The 27,989-nt window shown below is 34.0% G+C and overlaps 1 protein-coding gene across 1 annotated transcript; it reads right to left on the bottom strand.

Annotated features, from left to right (window-relative positions):
- Positions 1-1,403: 1,403 nt before the first annotated feature.
- RhoGAP93B (MyTH4 and RhoGAP_KIAA1688 domain-containing protein RhoGAP93B) lies at positions 1,404-27,758 on the bottom strand. The gene is made up of 22 exons (XM_090106764.1): positions 27,621-27,758; positions 27,348-27,438; positions 27,052-27,144; positions 26,849-26,977; positions 25,638-25,777; positions 22,996-23,119; positions 22,714-22,819; positions 22,515-22,624; positions 22,232-22,330; positions 21,671-21,801; positions 20,250-20,423; positions 19,194-19,360; positions 18,624-18,737; positions 16,834-16,986; positions 16,249-16,526; positions 15,507-15,731; positions 14,964-15,169; positions 6,678-6,870; positions 4,385-4,516; positions 3,802-4,042; positions 3,213-3,367; positions 1,404-2,353 (listed from the first exon to the last, which is right to left on the bottom strand). The coding sequence occupies exons 1-22, from the start codon at positions 27,632-27,634 to the stop codon at positions 2,129-2,131; spliced, it is 3,300 nt and encodes a 1,099-aa protein (XP_089962890.1). The 5' UTR covers positions 27,635-27,758; the 3' UTR covers positions 1,404-2,128.
- Between the last annotated feature and the right edge of the window lie 231 nt (positions 27,759-27,989).

The raw sequence follows: 27,989 nt of genomic DNA on the forward strand, positions 1-27,989 counted from the left end.
AAATTAAATAGGATAAACAAAAGTTTTATTGACTCTAAGAAGAAAGCATATTACTAGGTCAAACTGAGATACTGAGTTGATAGAGCGATAGTTTCGGAAATGTCTTATAATTTATTAAATCTATTTTTTCCTCTTCTCAATAATTTAAAAATTATTTGATATCACATTAAACCAATTATTATAACATCTATAAGCACATCGGAAAGTACTGAGTTTCAAATTTGAAACGTAGGGTTGCCAACATTATAAAATACATTGTTATGGTAGGTATCAGAGATGTAACGGAGCCTCGATTCCGGTTCCGTTAAGTCGGAACTTCCGATTATTATTACACTTTCGGTTCCGACTTCGGTTCCGATACTTTTGTATCGGATGTTAATCGGAGGTCGAACGAAACAAAGCGGGCGGCGCGCGACGGCCTGTACCGAACAGGTTCATACATGTCGCGCGGGGAATCCCCCGACCCCCACTACGTGCACTCTATCATCAATTATTTTTTCACTTTTAGTTGTTACAAAGCATCAAAGCTTTTGTTCATAAAGTACAATACATTACTTTTGGAGTCCATTTTGATTTAATTTGCTTTAGCTATGGTTCATTTATTGTAATGTCACCAAATGTAACACGCTACTTTGGGTTTTAATTTTAATTAAACTTTAAATTCATTAATTTTATCTTTTGTTCATTTGGAATTATGCCAATTTTTTTTCACAGTTGTTTTTTATTTTATAATAAAAAATAAAAATGAAAAGAATTGACTATAAATCATGTTTTATTTGTCCTTAAACAAACTGACCCTGCCTCCGATTTCGATTCCGATTTCGATTCCGATTCCGATAAACCAAATTTGAAAACTCCGATTCCGATTTCGGTTCCGATAAAACTACCTCCGTTACATCCCTGGTAGGTATATCAAGTCTATAACAGCTATAATATTTATTATTTAAGAAATATATATTAAGCAGTACACAGAAATTTTGAAATGGATGGAACAACGACTGCCACACTAAAATTAATAACAATCTATTTCCTCGATTTTGTAAAATCTATGAACAAGGCTAACTGTTTAACATCATAAAATTTAACATCTTTACTATATTTAACTTGAATAATTATGATTACTAGAAATATGTTGGCAACCCTTATTAAATGACTAAACGTAACTGTCAAAACTTCCCTCTAGAACGACTATAAGGACAGGCACTATACTTTCTCTATATCGCAATTATAATTATCTTTAAACATTTGAGATATTCAATTTAAAGCCGTAGGTATATTACGATTCGCTGACCAGATAATTATGATTCTTTAGTTATTTTAATAGATGAGAACAAATAACTTCAGTCACTCAAGACTACGATAAGATCTTGTCGGTAAAACAAATCGAGCTATCAGCAACAATTGAAGTAAAAAGGTGATAAGAATGGTAATTTTTTCTGCTCATTTTGTGATATCGTATAATTAAATATTACGCAACTATTATTGCTGTAACTCTTGCTACCATGGTACATTGCTACGCCACATTGAAAAAAAGAAAACTCCAAAGGTGAAATGAATTGTTTTGAAGGTAGAAAGATGTAGCTTTTTTCATCTACCTTCAATTTTTATATAATCTTTATAATATTTATTAGGCTCTTTCCTCCCTGTTTTTAAGGTTTAGGCCATAATCCACAACGCTGGCCAAGTGCGGGTTGTTAATTGGTATATGGTACATGCCGTCAAACTTTTTGGTTCTTTATAGAGTTACAATAAAACTTGATAGTAACTGAAACCCTAGGCCGATTGTGTTTATTCCATGTTCAAATAGTTGCTTCTTCTATTCATTATTTATCATAAAATAGAGCAGGACTATATTATTTCATATTTCCCATTATAATTGCTTCCGATCATTCAAATAAATACAATTTTACATAAAACATTTACTTGCTACACACAAAGGCATCTTACAAATCTACTAAGGCTTACAAAATCTATCCAACGATAGTTGTTTTATCACTATGCATATAAACATTGCTTATAGCTCGATTTCTTTGCCCATATAATTCAATAGAACACCTACAAAGGTAAATAGCTGCTAAAAATTCATATATTTTGTAACGTTATTGTTACAATAGTTGAGATTCATCAGTCACAGAAGATCTTGTACGTGCGAAGTGTCGAGGTTTGTGATTAACGTTTTCATAAAGGTCATTTCTTTGCGCGCATTTTCTAATATGACCCTCGGGTCTGTGGATGTGCACCTGAGGCAGTTTGGAGCGAACACCATCGCGAGATTCGCGGAGTCCATTTTGGTTTGACTTACCACTTCCGGCGCGGTAAATTGTTGTAGGAAACTTATTAAATATGTTAGTACCTGGAAGGAAGGTTTGCTATCAAAATACGAAATATAATTTTTTTTTTATGAAAACATCAGAAACATAATAACTATGTTAAAAACAACCGATTTCAAAAACGGAAAAGTAAAAAATAAAAAAGATTTGATATTATTAATTACTACATATTATTTAGATGTGCTACCAAATCTTTTTTATTTTTTACTTTCCGTTTTTGAAGTCGGTTGTTTTTAACGTAGTTATTTTTATTTAATACTTATTAGTGTATTTTTCTACACGAATTAAACGAGCCCAAAGTCGATAAAGTTCAGTCAATTAATTACTGAGTTCCTATGGCCGATTCCATCATCAAATCAGCTCTATGTCATGATAATTTTTCATTCCTATCCAATTTACATACATATATAAAATTTCAGCTCAATCGATAACCGGGAAGTGAATCAAAGTTACTTGCTAGATTTTCAATTAAGTCATTGAGATCAAACAAAAATGCTCATAAAATAAAAACTACTGGGCCTATCCGAATGAAATTTTTAGGGGACCAATTTGAAACCATTCGACATAAAAAAAAATAATCATGTAAATCGGTTCAGAAACCTCGGCTTAATAGGTGTACATACATAAAAAATATATATACCGGCCAAATTGATAGTTATGCCTAAATATTTAGCAAAGGAGACTTTTTCAATTAAATTACAATTACAATTCAAGTCATTTATATTATTACATTCATGAACACACCAGTTTATAACGCACCAGCAACCACTGCAGCGCTCGTATACGCTGCGAATTCACTTCCCATTTTAACATTAGCAGCGCTGTGCAGCGCTTCGATATAATCTAAAATAGAAACCGAAATTTTAAACTTCGAACACTCACCAGTCTATTAAGCGCCGGCAGCCGCTGCAGCGCTCGCGTGCACGCGGCGAAATCGCTCCCCGCAGCGACGCAAGCGCCGTACAGCGCGTCCGGGATCAGCGGCTCGTACAGTTCGCGGTACCACAGCTTGAGGAGACTAGCGGGGGCGTGTGCGTCTGGAATTTTAGTGAATATAGGTCCATTTGAATTTCCTACTAATATTTAAAAATGCTAACTTTTTTAAGGCTGAATGGGTTGTATGTATGTTTGTTAGTCTTTCATACGAAAACTGAACTTGTCGCTGAACGGATTTTTATGATACTTGCGGCGATCTTGTGTTATGTAATAGAATAACACATGAGCTACAGAAATACAACATCATACATCTGCCCCTATATCCTCTAGGGGACATGGGACTTCACTTTTTCTAAATAGAAATATGTACTTGCTTTTGGCCGCAGTTTCTTCCGTGGACACAGATAAATAAATTATGTTGGTATCTATGTTATTAGAGAAATTATTTTTATGTATCCAAATTTGTGTATCCGTATTTGGATGATGGACATATGATATTTTATTCGGTTTTCAGTCTTAAAAAAACCGTACTCACCGGTTAACATAGAGGCATCGGGCAGTTCCCAATTGTCGATTTTCGCCTTAAGAGCATTGACTTCATCCACGTCAGCGGAAACCCTGAATATGCCCTCCGTTTCCCTTCCGTTAAGGGCCAGCACTTGTTGAGATAAAGCCACTTGAACCCACGGCAACTGTCTGTTCGGAAACCTCTCCTTTTGTAACATCATCACTTCTGCTAGCGTGTTTCCGAACATTGACTGACGGAAGATTTGTATCTGCGAAGTATTTTTGTTTTAAAGAATTTGTAGGGCGCAGTCACTTGGCCTTAACTAACATAATTGATACAGTAGACAATATAGGTAATAAATTGGTATATGCTTGTGACATTTAAATAATCTACCTAATCTGACTTGAAGGAGTAAACAAGCGGCAATAAATTCCCGATAGAAGAGTCGTATAAATGCTTTTAATTCCAATCAAAATTTATCCGTTGGAATTGTCAATTAAAAAGTTATGTGTTAAACTATTTGAATTTTAATAAGTACAAGTTCATGAAAATGTCTAAATCTTAATCTTTTTAGTTTTTATTATAAATTGCTATCTAAGGCATATCTTACCCGCGCTTGATCAATGTCTTCAGTAGTGGGTTTCCTTGGTTGCCGTTTCCCACCGAAGCCGATCCGTTCTAGCCTCTTGCACGCCACACTTGCGTAGTGTGACACTTGCACGTGAATCGGCCATTTTCCAACCTAAGAGATTATCATTATATATTATCATTGTTTTTAATTAAGAGTTCCAAACAAGGATTAGATTTTTCTTAAAAGACTTTAATTTAAAAATATCTAAAAACACATTGTTTCGAAATCTTGTATTATAACTGCAGTTAAAGTTGGTTAGTACGTTTTACATACACCAATACCCCCCTACCTACAGGACAGGCTTGAAACTGGTGGACGCGATATTTTCTATAAAATTCCAACCTTATTAGTGTAAAGCTGCAAGCACACGCACCACACCGCGCAGCAGCGATTCGCGTAGCGGCTTCGCATTGCTTTCACATCCATGTGGTGCGGTATAAATGGTCCACATTTTTATACAAGGACGATACGCAACGAAGATTGACAACATTAATCAAATTGACTTAAAGTAATTTTATTATTTTGGATTTGTGATTATCGTTTTCATAGAAAATGGTTAGATATTGTGCTGTTTACCAGTGGCGGTACGTTCATACAAGCCGAAAAGCCCGGCTTGCCTTAGAAATTCGCTACGAGATAGGAAAATAACCAAATTCACGTTTGAATATTCGCGCGCAATGAGCAGTTCATAATTTGCTCCGAAATTCAATGAAAGAGTTTTCACCTACAATATAATATATAATACGCCTAGCATAAAACAATGACGAATTCGAGTAAACTTTTAATTTCATCCTTCTTCCTATCAGAATAAGGTCGTACCTTTTATTTTGACGTTACAATCTAAATTGGATGGATTATAACATGTAGTTGTCTCGCTTGCACGCGTGGGCTTTTACCGGGCTTTGCGCTCATCTCTTCTAACGTATGAAATTTCGTCTAAGTGGCTACATACCTAGCCATAGAATTCTATAGCAATCTGTATGGAAAATAAAGCCACGATAAAGCCCGGCTTTAACAGTGTGAAGATAGTTACAATTGCGCGAACGAACGTCGTGAATATTATTGTTATTAGGTATAGTTTGTTTGAGCGGGTGATTATATCGGTGTAATTTAGGTTATGTTTTTCGAATTTTGTGATAAAATGAGTGTCGCGACAGCAGATTGTGTTGTAAATTGTGATGGTTTGCTTTGTGCTCAGCGGGGGAAAGGTAAAATCATTAAATTTTACTGAAAAACATCAATTAATTTCTTCATAAAAACCAACTCCCGATTTGTGCATTACCCAAACAGCTAGTAAGTCACATAAACGAAATTTTAATTAAAATATGTTTACGAATTAATCGATTTCATGAATAAGAATTGCTTAGAAGCCCCTGCAGCTGTTGAAACTTGCACATTTGGTACTTGGTAGTTATGATTTCTGCTAGTAGGTATAACGTAGTTCTTCCACGGAGCGTGCTTTCTCATAGTTAAATCGAATTCATAGGTACGTATTTAAGAAATACACAAGGCCAAGAACGCCTTATTGAATTATCAATAATTGAAAGTTGTTAGGTAATTGAATTCTAAAACAATCACCTACTTTCTTCCGATTCCGATTCCGGTGTTAGGTATAAAATCTTTCCTTCAGAAGATCGCCGTTTTGAATTATTAGAATATAAATGATCTGTTCAATTTTATTAATAATATAATGTCATACAGTTTAATAATTATAATTTATCGATTTTAATGATAAACGTTTGACTCAACTGTTAGCAGGCGCGCGTGAAAATTTAGAAGATTTGATTCGGTAATTACACAGTATAGGTACCTTAGGAAGGTTTCTAATTCAAGAAAAGGGTACCCAGCAAAAACTTTGAAAACTTTGGGCTTGCCCAGTCCTTACACCCTAGGCACGCCACTGCTGTTTACGGATGTATTTCATCAGATTTCATATTTTTTTTACGCTAGTCACAAATGTGCCAACCATAAAGCGTTAACACATACATTTGCAGTCTCTACAGTGTGACTGTCTTTTTTTTGTGTGTGGTGTTTCTCAATGTTTGCCAGAAGGGCTTCTACATTTTAACGCGGACGCGGGGGTGAATTGAAGGTTCACGGTGGTAGCGACATGCGCAAGGGCGTCTCCCCGCCACGGGGATCTCGAACCTCGGCTTGGGCTGTCGCTTGAGTGGAGGAGGCCGGAAGGGCCCTAATCGGACGGGAGTGTGACTGTCAAAACGATAATTCTGTATGGAGTGTCCGGGGTGTGCCACGAGTTAGTACAGCTCACCTCCGGGAAGCAGTCGGCGAAGGCCGGGTCGCGGTGTCGGTTGACGTAGTTGGTGAGCGCGGGCTGGAAGGCGGGCGAGGGCGGCACGAACGCGAGGCACACGGCCAGCAGCTCCCAGCCGCGCAGCAGCGAGTCGCGCAGCGGGTTCTCCGTCGTCTGCCGGCACAGCTGCACGTACAGCTCGTCGCGGAGTCTGTGCACACGTTGCAATATCATATAACGCTGTTTGGACACGATCCCTACCAGGGCATTGACCTTCAAAACTAAAGAAAATACCCCCCACTCTCATTTTTTTACGTGATAACGTTTTTAAAATCGTTTTAGTCGGGTGACATGTTCAGAAACTTGTGTCACACCAAAACCTCACGAGCGCGATCGCAGGTATAACGAGAGAGAGACGGACCGATCTCCCGTCTCATCTCGAGCGCTGCCACCAATAAGACGTTATCACGTAAACATCTCGATCATAAACCTACTTTACAAACTACCAATATTTTTTTTCAAGATATTGATACTGGTACATTACTTTTCCCGCTATGCAAATCTAACCAAAAACTTATGTCATCTGATATCATACTCAATACAAATAATCACAATATAAAAATTCTAATAATTATAATCACTCGTCTTCCGAATCAATAATTCATAAACAAGTTAAGGTTGATGTTCCGACCGTCCCTCCATACATTTTTGATTACCTCTAAACACTTAACACAGACACTATTTCTTTAAAACTAATCATTTTATCACTTCTCTATAATGAAATGTGTGCGCGTTCGACCTTTTTAATCAATAATTTACAATATTTACTTAGAAAAACAACAGTAAAATACCGGAAAAATTTGACACTTCTACAGTAGTGTGCGTGACTTTTGCCAAGCGAAACACGACATAAAGCACGACATCTAGCGCATAGACTATATACTTATTACAGATCTAGCGCGTCAATGTCTAAACGAAAGGCGATGTTTAGACATTGACGCGCTAGATGTCGTGCATTCGCGTTCGTTATCTTATGCATAATGAGCATAATTCTAATAAATCAAAGTTCTGTGTAAAAATTGAGTAATTTCATTTCCAATCGTTCAAAGAAAATAACAATAAAATAAAATAAAACTAATGACCTTAGAAACTATGTTTTTTTTTATTTATTACTCATTATTGTTCGTCCGTCGTAGGTCTGTAAACTGTATTGTACACTGAAGGTAAATGGTACTGTAGGTACTTTAGTTCGGCGTCGTCGCTCGTCGGCTTGATATAAAATTACATTCTTGATTTCATTGACACGCGCTATGATTTGCGCGCGGAATTTCTTGTGTTGTGAATTTATTTTTGTATGCTATGCATTTTAATTGATTCAAATTGCAATGTTTCTCTAGTATGCATTTGAGACTATATTGTAAATTGTAATAATTGATCGTGGGTATAGTAATTAATTATTCTAATAACGCAATTAGTAATATAATTATGTATTTTCGGTGGGATTCAAAACAAAAAATTGGCCCGTGATTTTTATGAAATTTCACCACATTGCAAATCACATCAATCATAGTTCATACACATGTATGACGAAAGTGATTAGTATTGTGGCTAACATTGACTCATCAGTTCATCACTGAAACCAGTGATAAATCAGTACCTATATCATATTGTGTTTGAATATTTTTAAACAATGATATAAGTATACAATTATTATAAATCGGTAAACTATCAAAGTAATCACAAACTTGCAAACATTGGTAAAATGTCCAGTAGTTTATGAGCCTATTCATTACAATCAAACAAACAAACAAAGTTTTCCTCTTTATAATATTAGTGTAGACAAACAATATGAATACGATCACGAATGCAAATTCGGGGATTTTCTAATTATTGCTAAATAATAATTGAATTCGTTTTGAAATACTCTATAATTTTTAGTGTATAAATAGACATTTATAATGTGGTGCTCATTTTTTTTGTACTGCTAACGCTATTGTAGGTACCTATTTTCGTTGTTTTATTTCAAGTGAACACGGCCATACAATTTTGTCACGAGCCGCCTATGATTGTAGGTACTTTTGTTAGGCTCCTTCGTCGTCCGCGTCGGCTCGAAAGTTCTTGATTTCATTGTCACGCGCTATGATTTGCGCGCGGATTTTCTTGTGTTGTGAATTTATTTTTGTATTATTATTATTTTTTATTTATTTTTTTATTTTATTGATTCAAATAAAATATTTCACTAGTATGCATTTGAGACTATATTGTATTATGTAGGTATAATTTATCGTAGGTATAGTTATTCTTATAACGCAGTTATATTTTCGGTGGGACAATTTGACCCGTGATTTTTCTGAAATATCACCACGTTGCAAATCACATCAATCATACACACGTATGACGAAAGTATAGTGGCTATAATTGACTCATCAGTTCATCACTGAAACCAGTGATAAATCAGTACATATATCATATTTTATTGTGTTTGAATATTTTTTAAACAACGATATATACAATATTATTATAAATCGGTAAACTACCAAAGTACTTCCGAATTTTCAGACAGACAAACAAGTAGTTTGAACACGCAGTTTTCTTATACTAGTAGCAAAAATCAAAACCATAATATTATGTTTCCCTACTATATTTTACTAAAAGTCGAGTGCGTCGAAATCGTAAATAATAATATGTTTTTCACCTTCCTGGTTATTTTCCCATAGTAAATAGTGTTTTAGGTTTGTTGTTGTAGGTAGGAATAATAATAATTATTCTTACATGTTGGTTATGAAATGTATATTGAAATAATTTACTTTTACAAATCATTAGTGATATAAGTTTTGAGTGAAAATGCTTGGATCAGCATAATATTATATGGTACTTCAAATACATGTTTTGATAAAAAAAACAATAGTGTAATAAAATAAAACTGCGTTTTATTGTAATCAATGTTGACAATTTTAAATTCCAAAATTATTGATCAATAAAATAGTTTACACCAACAAATATAACTTTTATTTTTATAACAATCGTTCATAATATAAACCGTAGCAGGTGGCGTTTTGAAGTTCTGTCTACTCATACAGAAAAATGGAAAACTTGTTTTTTTTGTAAACAATTTATTACTCATGTTGTTTGGCAACTCGAAGCGTGGTCGTCCGTCGTAGGTACTTTTGTTCGGCGTCGCGTCGTCGTCCGCGTCGGCTTGATATAAAACATTCTTGATTTCATTGACACGCGCTATGATTTGCGCGCGGAATTTCTTGTGTTGTGAATTTATTTTTGTATGCTATGCATTTTAATTGAATCAAATTGCAATATTTCTCTAGTATGCATTTGAGACTATATTGTAATAATTGATCGTGGGTAGGTATAGTAATTAATTATTCTAATAACGCAATTATATTTTCGGTGGGATTCAAAACAAAAAATTGGCCCGTGATTTTTATGAAATTTCACCACATTGCAAATTATATATTATACAATTACAATTACAATTATTATAAATCGGTAAACTATCAAAGTAATTACAAACTTGCAAAATATGCTTTTCCGAATTTTCAGACAGACACACAATTTTATTAGTTTGTTTTAGCAAAGTAGGTACCTATACCTATACGCTTACGTCGCGCGTCGCGTCGTCGAAAACGGTGCGCCCAGAAACAAACATTTCAATTCAATTTTTCAATTCAATTTCAATTCAGTTACAATCATGTTACAATCCTTTTTTTGTTCCGTAATTTATTGTATTTATTCTAATACGATTTTTTTTATTCGTCGGCCAGTTCTACTAGGTATAAAAAGATAAAATTGAAATATAATTATTGTAGCGACAGCCATATTATGTTACTATGTTTTCGTAAATATGTTTTTCACCTTCCTGGTTATTTTCACATAATCTTATCTTATACATATATAAAAATGAATCGCAAAATGTGTTGGTAAGCGCATAACTCGAGAACGGCTGAACCGATTTCGATCATTCTTTTTTTATTTTATTCCTTGAAGTACGAGGATGGTTTTTATGTAGAGAAAACGTAAATATTATGTACCACGGGCGAAGCCGGGGTGGACCGCTAGTATATATATATATAAATGAATCGCAAAATGTGTTGGTAAGCGCATAACTCGAGAACGGCTGAACCGATTTCGATAATTCTTTTTTTATTATATTCCTTGAAGTACGAGGATGGTTCTTATGTAGAGAAAACGTAAACATGTACCACGGGCGAAGCCGGGGCGGACCGCTAGTCTTATATATAAAAATGAATCGCAAAATGTGTTGGTAAGCGCATAACTCGAGAACGGCTGAACCGATTTCGATAATTCTTTTTTTATTATATCCCTTGAAGTACGAGCATGGTTCTTATAGCTAGAGAGCTAGTTAGTTTAGTTTTAGTGCAGTGGCAGTGTAAATGTTGTTGTTGAGGTTATGTAAATTTAACACTTTAGTTAACTACCAAGATATAAAGAAATGAGGATAGGACACAATAACTATTGGTTGAGGTATTTATAAACTCATAATATACTTTTAAGAAAATCACGTTTTAATAAATTTCTAGAATTAAATTAGAACAGCTGATTCAAAATAGCCTAAAAAATCTTAATAATAATAATTACGCTTCACAGCAAGAAGAAATGTACCATATGTACCCGCACAAAGTCGATATTGTGTTGCCTACCGTTCGACTCAATGGCTAGGGTTGTAACTACCTTTAATAATTATTACCAAACTAATAAACCGAGTGATGCGAAATAACCATAATTCTTTTAGAGTTTGATAAAATGATCAGGCAGGTATTTTCTTTAATCCTCTGAATTCTCGGTTACTAAATTGTATCGTTGAAATTATTCTTAATCGCGTAAATTTAATAAATAATCATATGGAAAACACTTTTCATTTGTTTTTTTACTTTCACGCCCAACTACTATACAATAATTACGTTGTTTCGGTATTTTGACGAGAAAACGCAGGAAACATCCGTTGTATCATTTTAGATAGATTGTATATTTTGTATCTGTAGAATTGAAATCAAAGCTATGTATATGTTGTCTCCATTCTTTTCTTATCGGATTGTTGATCCCAATGCGAATGCGTCACTTAAATTTTATAAAAGACAATTAAGAACATCAAAAATAAAGTGATACGTAAATATTTCACAGTGCAATATATTATGTAATTAATAATAATTATATATTTATGAAAAAATAATTACATCAGATTTAATAATAGCAATTGTTTTGAATGTACATAATATGAATAAATGATTACATCATAATAGTAATAATCACAATTGTTTTATTTCCCATTTGTTGCAACCCTAGCATATTTTCATGTAGCAGCAGAAGTACCTACACTGGCGGCGCGGCGGCATCGTGCGACATCAAAGGCATTGCCTTACTAGGTAAGTTTATAATGACTCATTTCTTTTATTATATAATTTACGTTTTACTTTTACAGAATCCGATTCAATGGATTATGAAGACGAGTCACACAACGCCATACGATAGTGATGATGAATGAACATTTCAATAAATGCATGCGTGTTTTTTTTATGTTGTTTTGTAATTGTTAATTGTTTCTTAAATAAAGAAATAAACTAAATATTTAAATGATGATTTGTTATTTGCAACACAACTTTATATTTGAGATTCTTTACAAATGTATATTTAGTTTTGTATCATCAAATTTATAAATTTTATTCCATAGTTTTCAAAATTAAATGTAAATGACCATAAAAACATTAATAAAGTAAATCATTGATGTAAGGTCAGGGAACGTAATACATATATACATCTGACCATGTAGAAGCTAAGTCTTGTTGACTGCTGAAGTCTGTAAAGTTTTGTTGTCTGCTGAAGTCTGTACGCAATGAAAATGTCATCCGTTTCGAAAATAAGTTTTTAAGACCCTAATAAATAAAATATATGAATGGCAGATCTGGTCAAATACTTTCAAAATTGTATTTTTTTCAGCACTTTCATAAGTGTCTGCCAGAATGTTATCCGCGTGATAATGGTCTGCCATTGTTATTTTCCGATAGTAATAATAATCTATTTTCAAATATCAAAATGGCAGACGTGGTCAAATGGTTTCAAAGTTCGCCAAAAATTTCCACCTGTCTTACCTAAGCGCGCGCCCCGTCCACCACTCTGGGCTTAGTGACTCCTCATCTCATGTATAGTAGGTATAGGGGAATCAACACACAAAAATCCAGGTCTGGTCAAATACATACAGGTAGCTTTGCGCTAGCTCTCTAGCTTCTTATGGAGAGAAAACGTAAACATGTACCACGGGCGAAGCCGGGGCGGACCGCTAGTAAATAATAAAATAATAAATAGTGTATTAGATTTGTTATTGTATCTTGTATACCTACGAATAATTATTCTTACGTCTTGTTGGGAAATGTTCAAATACCTACCTATTGAAATAATTTACTGTTACAAATCATTAGTGTTATTAGTTTTGAGTGAATAGGCATGGATCAGAAATTCAGAATATAATATGCTACTAACTACTCAAATACATACATGTTTACACAACAAACACCACTGACCTCTATAACTATAAGTTATAGAGGTCAGTGACCGTCAGTGACAAACACTATGGATACCTACGCTCGCGAATGCAAATTCGGTGATTTACTAATTATTGATACCTAGTCATTGAATTCGTTTTGAAATAGCCTGTACTTTGTAATTTTTAGTGTTATAGACATTTATAAAATGTGGTGCTCATTTTTTTGTAATAAATCATCCCGAACGCTATTGTATTTTCGTTGTTTTATTTCAAGTGAACACCTATACAATTTTGTCACGAGCCGCCTCTGGCCTCTGGGTGAAATAAACAAGTCAAATGATTTTTGTTCTAATTGTATTTTGGTAGTAGTTTGTTTAGAATTTACATTACCATTGTTTAATTTTTATTTTGTATTTGCAGTAAAATAAAAAGATGAAAAACTTCATTAGGTATATTGTACGACACCTCACTCTGAATCGCGCTAGCGAAATTTTTTCGTTACAGAGCACATATACAACTTTCGGACAATCTTCATTGAGGCCGGCCGGCAAATCGAGTATGTCGAGAAACTTCACTTATTCGATGGAGGTATTCTACCTTCCTTCCTCCACAGTTGTGGGACCCCGACGTGCATTGAACACGCAGCTTTCTGATACTAGTAGCTAAAATCAAAACCACAGATATGTCTGTGATCAAAACCATAATAATATTTTTACCTATTATTTTACTAAAAGTCGAGTGCATCGAAATCGTAAATATGTTTTTCACCTTCCTGGTTTTTTTTCCATAGTAAATAGTGTTTTTGATTTGTTGTTGTATGAATAATTATTCTTACTTGTTGGTTATGAAATGTATTTTGAAATAATTTACTTTTACAAATCATTAGTGATATTAGTTTTGAGTGAAAATGCTTGGATCAGCATAATATCATATTTGCTACTTCAAATACATGTTTTGATAAAAAAAAAACAATAGTGTAATGTAGGTAATAAAATAAAACTGCGTTTTATTGTAGGTAATCAATTTTGACATTATTTATTTCCCAAAATTACAATAAAATAGTTTACGCCAACAAATATAACTTTTATTTTTATAACAATCCTACTTCCTACTAATGCGAAAGTTCATACATGTTTCAAAAGAAAAACTTTTACTTTTACTATTATTTCAATTTATCCGGTTTAATTAAGACTTAATATTGATACATATGATCATTATAAATACAAATAGGAATTAACAATATAACGAATACGTGGCACAACTAAAATTTTACCGATACCACCCGTGGTCATTCTCCTTTGTGGGTCATTTGTAACAGGATGGCGGTTCTACAGCGAAAAAAGAAAAATGATGGTCAGAACGCTGATACCGGATACCTTAAGATACTGTAATATAAAATATTACTAGATTAGATAAAATATTATAGGTAGTATCTTCACCGTGTGTGACGCGCTTTACATTCACGCCATCTAGAGTTAAATCTTTATCATTTTTGTATACGTCTGTGTGTGTAAACGACCCTGTATGCAATGACAGATGTTAAAACGCATAATTTTACCGAATTGGGTGGATTTTAAGGCAATGATATAACATATTTCAATAAAATATAATATTCAGTAACCGCCATGACTATTCCTAGGTTTGATGACTATTCCAATTACGCAAAAACTCAAATAAACTAGAAATGTAGAATTCAGCGCCATCTAGCGGGATATTGGCTGGGAACAGATCGTTGCAATCACCTTAAAAGTAACACAAATAAAAAGTTTTAGTTTACAAAATCCACTTACTTTTCATTAGTAAAAGTAGCGTGCAGTATATCCTGCGCGACCGAGTTGAGTGTCATACCGGGACGCGCCTTCCGATCGCCCATGTATATCTGCACCAATCTAAACAAGTCAGTTGCCGCCTTCTTGTGTCCCTTGTCCCACGCCGCGCCCACCATTGGTGCGTTTATCGATGATGACGTCCAGGATAACATGTCACGGACGGACGCCTGGAGAAATTATATATGTATATTAATAGACAGAACATGTCAAATAAATAAATATGGCAACATTGTAATGTTCAAAATCAAATAAATAATCAATACTTTATGACAATCTATTTATTTGTATTCGAATCTGTATGGAACAGACCGATTTCAGATTTTCAACACATTAGTTATAAAATGTAAAATGTTAATATAATTTTTGTAAACTTATGAACAAACAACAATTTATATTTTCAATTCATTTACATTTATTTAAAAATGAGGTTATTTATGTCTCATTTGGCGTCGCCCACAGATAACGTCACAACACACTACACTTAAAAAAACAAAGAATAATCACCTTCCTCCTAAAGATTCCTTTATTGAAGTTCAGGTTGTCCTTCGCGAATATCTCAATATCCTGTTCAGGTGGCGGCATGTGCGGCAGGTGCGGCACTAGCGGGCGCGGGTGAGCTCGCACCGGGCTATATAGAGCCCCTTCGCTAGCAGTCACGCTGGAAGCCGCCGCACCGTCGCCTGTGTCTACGCGCTCAGTTGTTCCCGTGCCGCCGCCCACGGATGACGTCTGTATTGAGCATTCGAATTTAGTAGTGTAATTCACTAATAAAAAAATGAAGATTTGTTCTTAGAAACCCTACCAAAAATGTTATTGAGAAGAAAAACTGTATTCATTATTTTTATATTAAGCTATTGCATAGCTTTTATCTCAGACTTTGAGCGCGGCGACCGAATGTAAAAATTCCGTAACGAAAAAACCTAACACCCCCCACTCCAACCGGCACAGCGATGCGATGCTATGCAATAGCTTTACCGCGGCAGTCCTCGAGTGCCACACGTATTTTATTTTTATTGACAACAAAAACTGTATTCATTATTTTTTTTATGGTTTGTAAGTTCTAATGACAGCCTATAAAAGAGTCATAGTTGAATCGTTTCCACTATTATTTTACGTGAACTTATTTTCCATTATATTCTTAAATACATACTTTAATATCTATTAGTTTACGGATATCATACACAGCTTATAATACTAAATGAAAACATTGATTTATCACTTTTAGTATAACATAATGTACACTTACCCTATGTATCCCCGGCGAGGGCTGACGATCGAACCCAACAAACGTGTTATAATACGCCACGCCGTGATTCATGTACTCCGCGTCCGTCGGCCGGTGCGCGTACGTGTGCGGCAGGTACACGCCGGACCCGTCGTCGTCGTCCGGCGTCCGCGCGCCGCCGTCCGACGACTCGTTGTCCGGCTCGTGACCGGACAGCGAGCGCGAGCCGGACCCGGAGCGGGAGCGGGACGAGCCCGACTCGTTGTCTGAGTCCGAGTGGCCCGTGTAGCGGCTGCGGCCTATTTAAACATTAGTTGTTAAGATTTGACAGTACTATCTTTACTGATTCGACCGGATCTAGCCTCTATTTCTAGATCTGCTTGTTTCTCATTTACAAAAAACATAGACATAGTAAAATCATTGGATCAAGTAAAATACAAAAACTTATAATCCCCTAAATTCAAATGAGTCATTCAATGTATACAACTTGTTGAAACACAAAGGTGATAAAAACAATAATATCCATTGCATATATGTCATACAATATTGACAATTGCATGAAACACAATTCCAATTCAATTAAGACTAAAAAAGTACTGCACTTACTGGACAACTTAGCCTGCTGTATAATATAGTCTTGCAATGGTAACAAATGCTGCATGCCCCGCAGATCCCAATTACAGTAGAGCGGGGAACCACCACCATCCTCCTCTTCCTCATCTTCAGCTTGATCGTCAGGTTCTACTGGTCGTCTGTGACCTGTTAAAGATTAAAAGGTTTTTACAACGACAACAGGATATTAATTTAAATAAGAGTTAAGACAGATTCAGGCGATTACTGTACATTAGTACAGGTAAATTAGCTTGGAGAAATTTTTGCGTTTGTAGTAGTGTATGGTCAGCAAATAAAATAAAACAACATTTTATTTTTAGTTTTTATTTTATATATATAAGGGATTTTAAATTAAACTATATGTGTTTCTCCTCTGAAAAAGATGAGACTTTATTTTAATATTTGCACATTTAACATACATATAACTTTTACATTAACAATGTTACTAAAATGAAAAATTTACTAACCTGAAAAAGAAACGACATTTAAAGTTTAATTCTTTAGTTTGAGAAGTCAAAGGCTTGCCTCGACCATGTTTTAACACTGGAGCCATTTTGAATTAACAATATAAAGTTACAACACTTACACACAAATTAAACACTAGTTATGGCCCTGCCTTCATACAAAACTGCTGAATACGCCGTTCGCACGGGAATAGAATGTGGATGCGATTTCCCTTAGTTAGCATCCAAGCTTACGTCTTTATAATTATTAAACTGTATAAATTCATTCTTTAACTCCGGTCTGCATCGTGCAGACATGGGTGTAAAAGTCTCATTTTAGCTATTAAATGTAGTTTTTAAGTACATCTGAGTTTTCATTTGGGGCCTCCGGCTGCGGGACATGTAATTCACTTCAACAAATATTATAACAATAATAACAAATAATAACAACAATCAACAAATACAAAATTTATCAATTAAACTACGTACATAATAATTATAATTTTTGAATGAAATGTGTGCTTTATGTTCTAACGGTACCAAACGACTGCACGTGGCACCTGCGGACAGCGTAAACTGGTTTATTCTGGTTTTGTGCGTGTTTCCACTTTCCAGTATCAAGTGACGATTTATTTATTTGTTTTGTTTCGTAATTATTATGGTCAAATATTAATTATGAAACAAATTATTATGGACACGATATTTTATTGTTTCACGGTAGTTGCCTTGTCGTTTGCTCAAGGACGTAAAATTGAATGATATATTTTTTTTTTTATAAAGTCAAAACCATTTTCTTTCAAATAAAAACTTGTTTTTATTGAAAACAAAAGTGTTGCTAGGAATAAGTATAAAATTAAATAGTAATGTTAGGATATCGAAACATTTTTGTATAGGCCAGAACGATATAGTGGAAACGCGCTCTAAGATTTGAGTAATATACATACCACTACATATGCAAAAATTTCTCCAAGCTAATTTACCTGTAATCGCCTGAATCTGTCTTAACTCTTATGTAAATTGATAATAAATTTAAATTGATAATAAAATGATAATAACTCAGGCCCCGGAATCACAGACACAATAGAAAATCTATTGTGTCGTGGACCGATCGGGCCGTTCGGGGCTCAATGGGTTAAACTATTTTCAAAATCTAATGCTCTGTTAATTTTTCATAGAGTCGGTCAGAAAAGTCTTTGCTTTAATATATTGCTTTCAAAAATGTTTCAGATACTTTATACTTAATTCATATGAGCATTTACAACAACCTAATTACAAATTGATTGATTGGTGAATGCCAGTTATAAAGTCGAACATCTCAAAAAAAGATTAATTAATACTAACGTCTAGACTTAGTTCTATCCCTCGGCGTTGTTCTCTCCAAACGTTGATTGTGCTTTTGAACATTCGGCTCTGTAAGTGATGGCTCCAAATTCACACACTTCATTTTGTAGTTCACTAAAAAATAACAGAATCTATCATATAACAACCAATCATACATCAATATCTTCATAATGTCACATGCAAGTATAGCAATTTTTTCAATACCCTCACACGCCACTATACATAAAAACGAAAAATATACAGCATAATATTCTATCGAAAACTTTAAAAAAAAATTACTTTTGCCGTCTACATAGTTTTGGCTCACCTAAATTAGAGAAAAAAAAGTTATATGATACTATTTCTACAAAAAAAAATTGGTTGTCTGTAAGTCGGTTTACTGACGATAGTTGAACGTAACAACGTCCGATTGTGTTTCTTTGTCACTCGTTCCGCGCTCTCGCTTGCACTTCAAGCCTCACATAGAACGCCTCAGAGCGAGGTAACGCCGCATGAGTCATGTTTTTTCGTGCGTGCAGCTCTATCGAATTATAAGACGTTGTCACGTCAAAAAACTATTTCACAACTCACCAGCAGCAACATTATCCGCTTCATTAGCAGACGAGAGCCTCATAAAGTTGTGATGTTGGTGCACGTGCGGTTGGTGCGGTTCGTGCGGCGGCGTCCTGTGCTTGCTGCTGCTTGACGACGCGGACGCCTTGCTTGATGTGTATCGCTCAGGTTCCGCTTGTTGCCGCCTGCAAACATAACTAGGTTACCCGAAATTTATGTTACCTATTATTATTAATAAAAAAATTGGTTGTCTGTAAAGTCGGTTTACTGACGATAGTTGAACGTGACAACGTCCGATTGGGCTTCTTTGTCGTTCGTTCCGCGCTCTCGCTCGCACTTCAAGCCTTACATGGAACGCCTCAGAGCGAGGTAACGCCGCATGAGTCATGTTTTTTCGTGCGTGCAGGCGGCTCTATCGAATTATAAGACGTTGTCACGTCAAAAAATATTTAAAATAAAATAATCAAGAACAAATATCAAGGAAAGCTCTATATAAGCATATCCTGATGTGACATATTTAACTGATACATTGACACCAAAATTAACACCTATTCGCTCCTAACTTAAGACCGGACAAAATTATTGGAGAGTGTGTTACATTACCCGAAAACTATTGAGAATAAGGTTTTGGTAAAATACTATGTGAGAATGTTTATTATCTCCTTTTGAAACTGACATTACTGCTTACGAAAATACTATGACTTCAACATAATACGAGAGTGCACAAATTCTTAAACATATTTAATTTTTGTATTGTTTATTTGTATTGCTTCATTGTTTTTATATATTATTTAATTCCGTCTTCCCCCTTACCCTATTCTGGTAGGCAACAACCTTAACCTCTGTTATGGTTTATGGGCGACGCAACCTGCTTACCACCAGGCAGTGCGTCCGCTCGTTTGTCTCCCCATATCATAAAAAAAAAAAAAAAAAAAAAAATATTTAATTTGGCCCCAAAGGCCACAAATCTAAAATGCAAAATAACGAACTTTCTATTAGTCCCTTTTGAACAAGTACATATATTAAAAAAACTTTTCAATCGAAATTTAGATAAATCCTATAACATTTACTCACATATCAACAGATTGCTGATACCTTGTGAACTCTCTCGGCGTGTGCCAGTTGGAGGCATTGTGACGGAGGTCCAGGCTGGTCTGTCTGAACGGCTTGTCCACGCTGTATACTGCTTGCTTCTCGGGATATCGCTCGATACGGTCTAGTTCCGCTAACCGATCTTTGTCTAAATGTCTGGAAAGTGTTAATACTAGATTATTAGAAGGCACTCTGGATAATCATTTTATGTATACGGTTACCCGACTGTAGCATTAGTGGCTGCGTTTATAATAATGTTTTATGGAATGTTAAAATATATGTACACTTTGATATAAGTTGGTTTTCAAAATTTCGTGATGTTAGTTTAAATGGACAGTTTAGTAACTTGGTTTGTGATATACTTACCTACTGAAGTTGTTGTTACTCAATTATTTACAAGTTTTCTTTAAATAATGATAATACAATCTGTTAAAAAATCTTATTGAAATTCAGCCATCGTAAATCGTAAAGTTATAACTGTTATATTATTACTTATTGAGAATAGAAAGCGATGACATGAGTCATATTTATAATATCCGGTATTATCACTGAAAAATTCAGGTTATAAAAATTTCACTTCCGTAAGCGTGACACGCAAGTAAAAATCATATTAATGAAATTAAAGAATACAGAACGTAATATATTTTATAGCAATCCACAAAAGCCATTCAGTCTTTTTTTATAATATTGCTCCACTGAACACCCAACAATGAAATAGATTTTGAAAAGGATCTACTACGATGCAATAATATCTTTTATATGTTTATTTATAAACTTGCCTAAATTAAAATTTTATTTTTACAGTTCCATTCAATCCTAGGTTAATTACGATGAATCTCAAAGAAAATGATGAATAGAACGATACATAATGCAAAACACCTAACACACCCGTAAAGAAGGTCTTAAGACAAAAAATTATAAAAAAAAACGTGCGTGCGAGCACACGTGTCAGAAGTGAAACTTCTTTGGCAAGATTCAAAGATACCAAAATCGTGAAGGTGCTGCCACAACGCGACCTTGAACTTTTACTCTCAAAACGCTCAACGAAGAACACTTCAAAAATTCAAAAAATAAAACTTACCTATCAGAGTATCTTTCTCGCGAATGTCTAGACAAATGGTGCGGTCTCTCCAAGCTGAGCATGTGCCGTGCGCCCGCCGCCTCTGTGGCCAGCGATATTGACGACACTAGAGATGGTCCGACTGCTAATGTCAAATAATTATTTAAAAAATAAAAACTTACCTATCAGAGTATCTTTCTCGCGAATGTCTAGACAAATGGTGCGGTCTCTCCAAGCTGAGCATGTGCCGTGCGCCCGCCGCCTCTGTGGCCAGCGATATTGACGACACTAGAGATGGTCCGACTGCTAATGTCAAATAATTATTTAAAAAATAAAAACTTACCTATCAGAGTATCTTTCTCGCGAATGTCTCGACAAGTGGTGCGGTCTCTCCAAGCTGAGCATGTGCCGTGCGCCCGCCGCCTCTGTGGCCAGCGATATTGAGGATACGAGAGATGGCCGGGCTGCTGATGTCTGAGTAAATATATAGTATATTTATAAGAAAAATAATAATCTTTGCGTGTTAATAGAAAATTCTTACTTACAAGTGTGAGTGATTTTGTTAAAATTTTTAGTATTGACAAATTAAACAATTATTAACAAATTAAAATGTTTAAGTATTATTACGGTATAGTTTTGATACCATAATTGGTAACAAAAATATTGAAATAGAAGAATTGAGTCAATAGTTGCTGTTGCTTTAATAGTTTTGTTGGAGGTAGTTTTTTATTTTATAAAACTACCCGAAATAAAACATGATTATACTTTAAGAAATGTGTAAATTGTTTTTCCTTTGTAAATGTATATATTTATGTGATTCTGACAATAAATGTGTTTTATTTATTTATTTATTTATTAAATAATTTTATGAAGTTATTTAAATAAAACAAATCAATTTACATACCTGTAAAAATGATGTAGGCTGTGGTTTCTGTAGCGGACTGCTTGGACTCTGCGGTGAAGCGGACTCGCAAGACGACCCGCCCGCCGATTGCTGTTTTAACTAAGTAATTGATTATTTAAAATCACCTACAGAATCTAATCTACATACTTATTAAAATACCGATTCCGAAAAAACTATATAAGTAGAGCAACAATAGTGTCATAATTATACTAATCTAACTTTCCTTGTTTATTCTTTTTTTTTACCATTCCAATAAAAATTATAAAAAATATGTCATATTCACCTTACGTCTCGTTAAAGGCGTGCTTTCGACAGATTTAAAGTATTTTTCATGCATCGAATCATCGGAGGCATCTTTCCTAGGCGATATGAAACTACCGCTGCGATTCAAACCTATAAAACATCGGTATTTTAAAAAATGTAACTCATGTATTTTAATCTTTCATATAATTAAGTAAAATAGAAAATAAATAATTATTTACCTGAATGTGGAGACCATTTTTCGCTATCGTGAGTAGGGGGTGGTTGAACACTGCTGCGTTTTTTCAATTGTGGCGTACAGATCGGAGGATTGCAGGCTGCTAGCTCCTAAATAATATCATTAAAATACATTATTTAAACTGTTTGTTTGTGTGTGTTGGAATAAATGGTTTCTTTCTTTCTAATCCTTATGTACTGTTTTTATGCACTGTTATGTAAAGTGTACTTTTGGAAGTCTTAAATACTCCATAACATATTAAAATGCCATAAAACAAACACTATACCTGTTTCCTCCTTTGTTGTGCACTACTGATGCTACTATCAGAAGACCGTCCCGAGTCCGTGTGTCGACACAGAGCTGTAGAACCGTCTTCGCTCATCCGCCCTCTACGACTCTCGCCGCTATTCCTGTTTTCATTGTAATATTATAATATTTTAATATGGCCAAAACTTACTTATTACGGAACAAACAATCCGTAAAACTGAAGTCCTTTTATTTACAAGACTTTTCACATGGTAAGTGTAAACAAAATTAACGCCAAAATTACTGAACACAATGCATACAGATTCATAACATACTTTTTTTATCCGCATTTACACTTTACTAATATGTATTAATAGCTACTCCCCGCGGTTTCACCCCCGTGGCTCCACTCCTGTCGTAGCATCGGTCCAGTAGTTCCTGAGATTAGCGCGTTCAAACAAACAAACAAACTCTTTACGCTCGCGCACGCACGCTATCCATCACGCTCTTTTACGCCTAAGACTCTGAACGTTTTAGGATGAAGATTGAAATATAGAATGACTAATATACCCAACAAACTAAAGGCCTGGTGTACCGTGTAAGGGATAGATATCTTAAGTTGGCAAACCTTAAGCTAAATGATGACCAAAATCCGGATTAAATGTTCACTCAATCTGAGTATTATACTCAGATTGAGTGAACATCAGCTGATCGTTGTCATATGTCATTACTATCTTAGTCAAAGTACATTAACATTGTAGACGTACATCTATGTACAATGTAGGTACATAAAAGATAACGTAAAACATACAAAACTGCCGACTTTTCTGAGCTTTGTTGTGAAAATACCTATGTCTTTTAAAAAATGCTCTTGCTTTATATGACTAGCTTTTCAATTGAAAAGGGCTTCATTATTATTTAAAAGAGAGCAACAATTTACCGAGTCATAACGTGAAATCATGCAATGAAACAATATTTTGAAATAGGATGAAAGGTCGCGACATTATGCGATAGCTAACAATGGATTTCACTCTAAATGAATATAACTCAACGCTATTCGTTCAACAAACAGTATAACTAAATACAATATTATATTTGAAGGTCAGAATACATTTTGCAGCCGCAATATTTTTATTTCTCTTTACAAAACGAAACATAAAACTTCAGTAGATAACATTCATTTCCTTTCCATTCAGTACTTTTCATTGCTGGATGTTATTTTCCTAAGTCATGTCTGTAGCATATAAAAATGCGAGAACTGCAATAAAAATTTAGTTTACGCCGTGTTTTTTCGTGCGTAAATTCAGACCCCGAAAGCAAATATAGGCCAGACTAATGTAACTTTATCGAGTTAAAAAATAGATTTGTTACTTTTGGTTTTAAGCGAAACAAAAAACAAGTGTGCGGTCAAAAAATTGTTTATTTATAAAAAAAATAACAATAAGTAAAATATTATCATCACACAAATACGGAGAATATGATTGTTATTTAATTTAGATCATGAGATAAAATTTTTAGAACTATTTGATGAAACTACAACGAGACAATGGGGCTCAATTCATAAACTTTCTTTAATTATTTAAAACAAGTAGGTAGCGCATGAACGTTTTTGTATTCTAATTCGAAGTAAAAAAAAACTACGTAAATTTATAGCTAATTCAAACACCATGTGGTGGTTCAGAGAGCAGTCAACCTTATCGAACATTGTGTAGTAACTTGATATGTTAGGCAGAGATTTGTTTACACTATGTGTCTGCGAAAATATTTCCATGCGATTTGTTATTTTTTTGCATTGTCTTTGATGTTTCATTTGATCACTGCTTTAATCAACGTTGAGTTATTTATTATCTTTTCTCTAGAATATCTGGCGGCTTAATTCTGAACGGCCAATTATATCAGCGATACGCTGATTATTATTTATTGCATCAAAAAAGTTTACTTAAAAATTGGTAAAGCGAAAGCTATGTTTACGTAATTTTGTTTTAAATGTTATATTTCTATGTTAATTATATAATTTAAAAAAAATGCACACAATGAATTAAGAATGTGCAACATTAAGTATTTGGAAATGATATTATTTTTTCAGTGACGCGCGATCATGTACTTTATTTATTGACAGGTTTATTCATGTGATTGTTCCCTAATCGTCCACATAACACACACTTCATATTTCATAGGCAAGCTTTCGTCAATAATAGACGATTGCAAGACGAATTCTTACAGCTTGCGTAGAAACAACCAAAACTGTGTGCACAGAGCGGCAACGTCGCGTCATCCGTCATGCGTTCGTCGTGAGGTCGTGGACACATCCTCGTGCGTATTACATATATTTTATTACAATAGGCCCAAAACTTTTTTGTAAAAAAAGGACTTGACTTTAGAGCTAATAATATCATGATTGTTATTTTGTTTTTTTTTCCACCCTACAGTTTTGTATTTCTAAACAATTTTAATGCAAATATAATAATTATGCCAGTTCTATCTGATTCTTGTAGACACCAATAAGAGCAGCAGACAATCTTTTACACGGAATGAATATTTAGAATTTACTTTAGTATGTATGCAATTATGCATACAGTTTTTGTTAATATATATTTAAAACCTCTCAACTTCTAAGTTAATTTATACACTTAACAACTTCTCTTAATAAACAAGAAATTCATAATATAGAAATGAACAAACCTGTGATGATAATGAGTTCGCCTCGTACGCACAGGGCTTGTTTGTGTGATTGTCACATTTTTGGTATTACTCGGTGATAGCTTGCTGACACTGGCAGTAGTGTTGCCATTACTGTTGATTGGATCTAGGGTTGATGACACCTAAAAGAAAACAGAATCAAAGATATTTAAACAAAAAAATACAATTTTAATTGACATTTCTTAGCCAAATTAAATATGTTCTTATAATGATCATTATATTCTTGTTTGATAAAGAGAAGGATATAGAATTAAATATAACACTAGTGTTTGTATATTAACTAATGCATCTCAGCACAACATACTTTATATTTAACTATTGAAACCCTCAAACAGACAAACAATTCCCTTTTTAAAATAAACATGCTTTCCTTTTCAATATAAGCAGTTACCTATTAAAAAGTTTCATAATTAATATATTTAAAGTTACATAAGCCATGTAACAAATCCACCGAGTAAAAAACAAAGATTTCCAACAATAAAATTTAAGCACTTAAACCTTGTTCGCCATTTACTCATGCTCTATAAAACTGCATAAAAGTTTGAAACAATGTTTGGCACGGTGCCAAGTTATCAAAGCGTAATAATGTAAAAATCACTTTACAAAAACAGGTTAACAGGTTAGGTTGAGATGTTCATTGTGAGTAAAATGGCCATGCAAAATATATGACCACACTTGAGGTGCTAGAAAAACACTTAGTTTTAAGTTTTCAGATATAGTGTGTAAAAGAAATTGTCTTTTTAGTAGAAGAATTCAGTGTATGAAATATTTGAGCACATAGTTCCCATCAATGTACAAATAGTTCATTAGTGATGTGTTATAAATAATTAATTTAACATATTTTTAATAAGAATAAATTATAGATTTAATGAGAATAATTTATAGTCCTCAAGTCCTTTGTAAAAAAATTATATTTAAATACAGTAGAACTCCAATTATCCGAACTCCAACTATCCGAATCGCCGATTATCCGAATCACAAAAAATTGTCAAAAAAAAGTCAAAGTGGAGTTGGTTGGAGTTCTACTGTATTTCTATGGTAGCTATATAATTGATATAAATATAATTATTGTTAAATATATATCTTTTCTTTTTGTTTCTTTTAACTTGCAAATAAAAAAGTAAATTATTATATTCAAATTTCAAACTGTGACATTCTTAAAATAATGTAAAATCAATAAAAAAATTAATTACCTGAGGTGCTGCCAAATTAGTTTGAGTAGAGGTTTCCCTTCGTTTTTCTGGATCAGTGTTTTGTTTCAATGTTTGTAATTTTGCTAAAGGTATGATGTCACAGTCTGTAGGCCTATGCCAAACAGTTGTCTGAAAGTAAATAATCTGTAAGACTGATATCAGATACAATATGAATCATCAGACACATAATATTCTAAACATACCTGAGTTGAAGCATTGTAGTAATAAAATCTATGAGTATTGATATCAAATAACTCCCACCATTGTGATGAATCCGTACGTTTTACTTTAACACCCTGAAAAAATCTTCAATTAAATTCCGTGATAAAGTTATAATATTTGTTTATATTTATCTATTACGATAAGTTAAAAATGAGGTACGGAACCCTAAAAATCGATAACAATTTTTGTGATTTAAATCATAATTAATTAAGTAGAAATTCCTATGATTTAATAAATTAAGAGATAATTAATTTTATTCCTCTTTTTCAAAGTTTACCTCCGGCGGGTCCCATACACATTCTCCTGTAGTTAGGTTAGCATACATATGCTCCTTTGTCTTCGGTTCTATAATCTCCACCCATTCCACCCTAGAATAAAACATTACCGCAATTTAAATGAAATACTGCACCCCTACCGCACAGCAACAAACGTATTCTGGGCGTGACATTAGCGATTTCCGCGTATACTTTATTGATTTTGCAACTTTACACCGATTTATTTGAAAGTTATCGATCTAAAATATTAATAAAAACATGTATCTACAGATTACCTCTCTGAAGACATTGTCACGGTAATAAATTCACTGATAAAGCTTTACTTCTTCATACTTAACAACTTATTGGAACTAAAATTATGTACGAATTTTTAACCATCCATGTTGAGTGTTTACTTCACAGCTCACAGCAGTTCAGACGGCTGAACATAGATAAAAAATATTGACACAGACTACATATGAAGTCAGTGTCAATATTTTTTATCTAAATTTACTGAATATGAATTCTTTTCTGTGGTGCACAATGCACATTATGAGAAATTTTGTTAGTATGTTTGTTTGTTTATGAACTTGATTTATTAAAGATTTTATATATGTAATTACACCAATATTACACATTACACACATGAACACATAAACAAAGTC

The sequence above is a fragment of the Colias eurytheme genome, chromosome 11, assembly GCF_061535395.1.
Source record: "Colias eurytheme isolate Ceu_HAF_F1 chromosome 11, ilColEury1 Martin Lab GWU primary, whole genome shotgun sequence".
Classification (NCBI taxonomy): Eukaryota; Metazoa; Arthropoda; class Insecta; order Lepidoptera; family Pieridae; genus Colias; species Colias eurytheme.

Excerpts from the sequence above, each read along its gene's own strand:
- RhoGAP93B (XM_090106764.1), bottom strand. Across the intron at positions 27,145-27,347 it reads GTGTATGGGACCCGCCGGAG|GGTGTTAAAGTAAAACGTAC; the intron begins GTAAACTTTGAA and ends AGATTTTTTCAG. Across the intron at positions 22,820-22,995 it reads CACAACAAAGGAGGAAACAG|GAGCTAGCAGCCTGCAATCC; the intron begins GTATAGTGTTTG and ends GATATTATTTAG.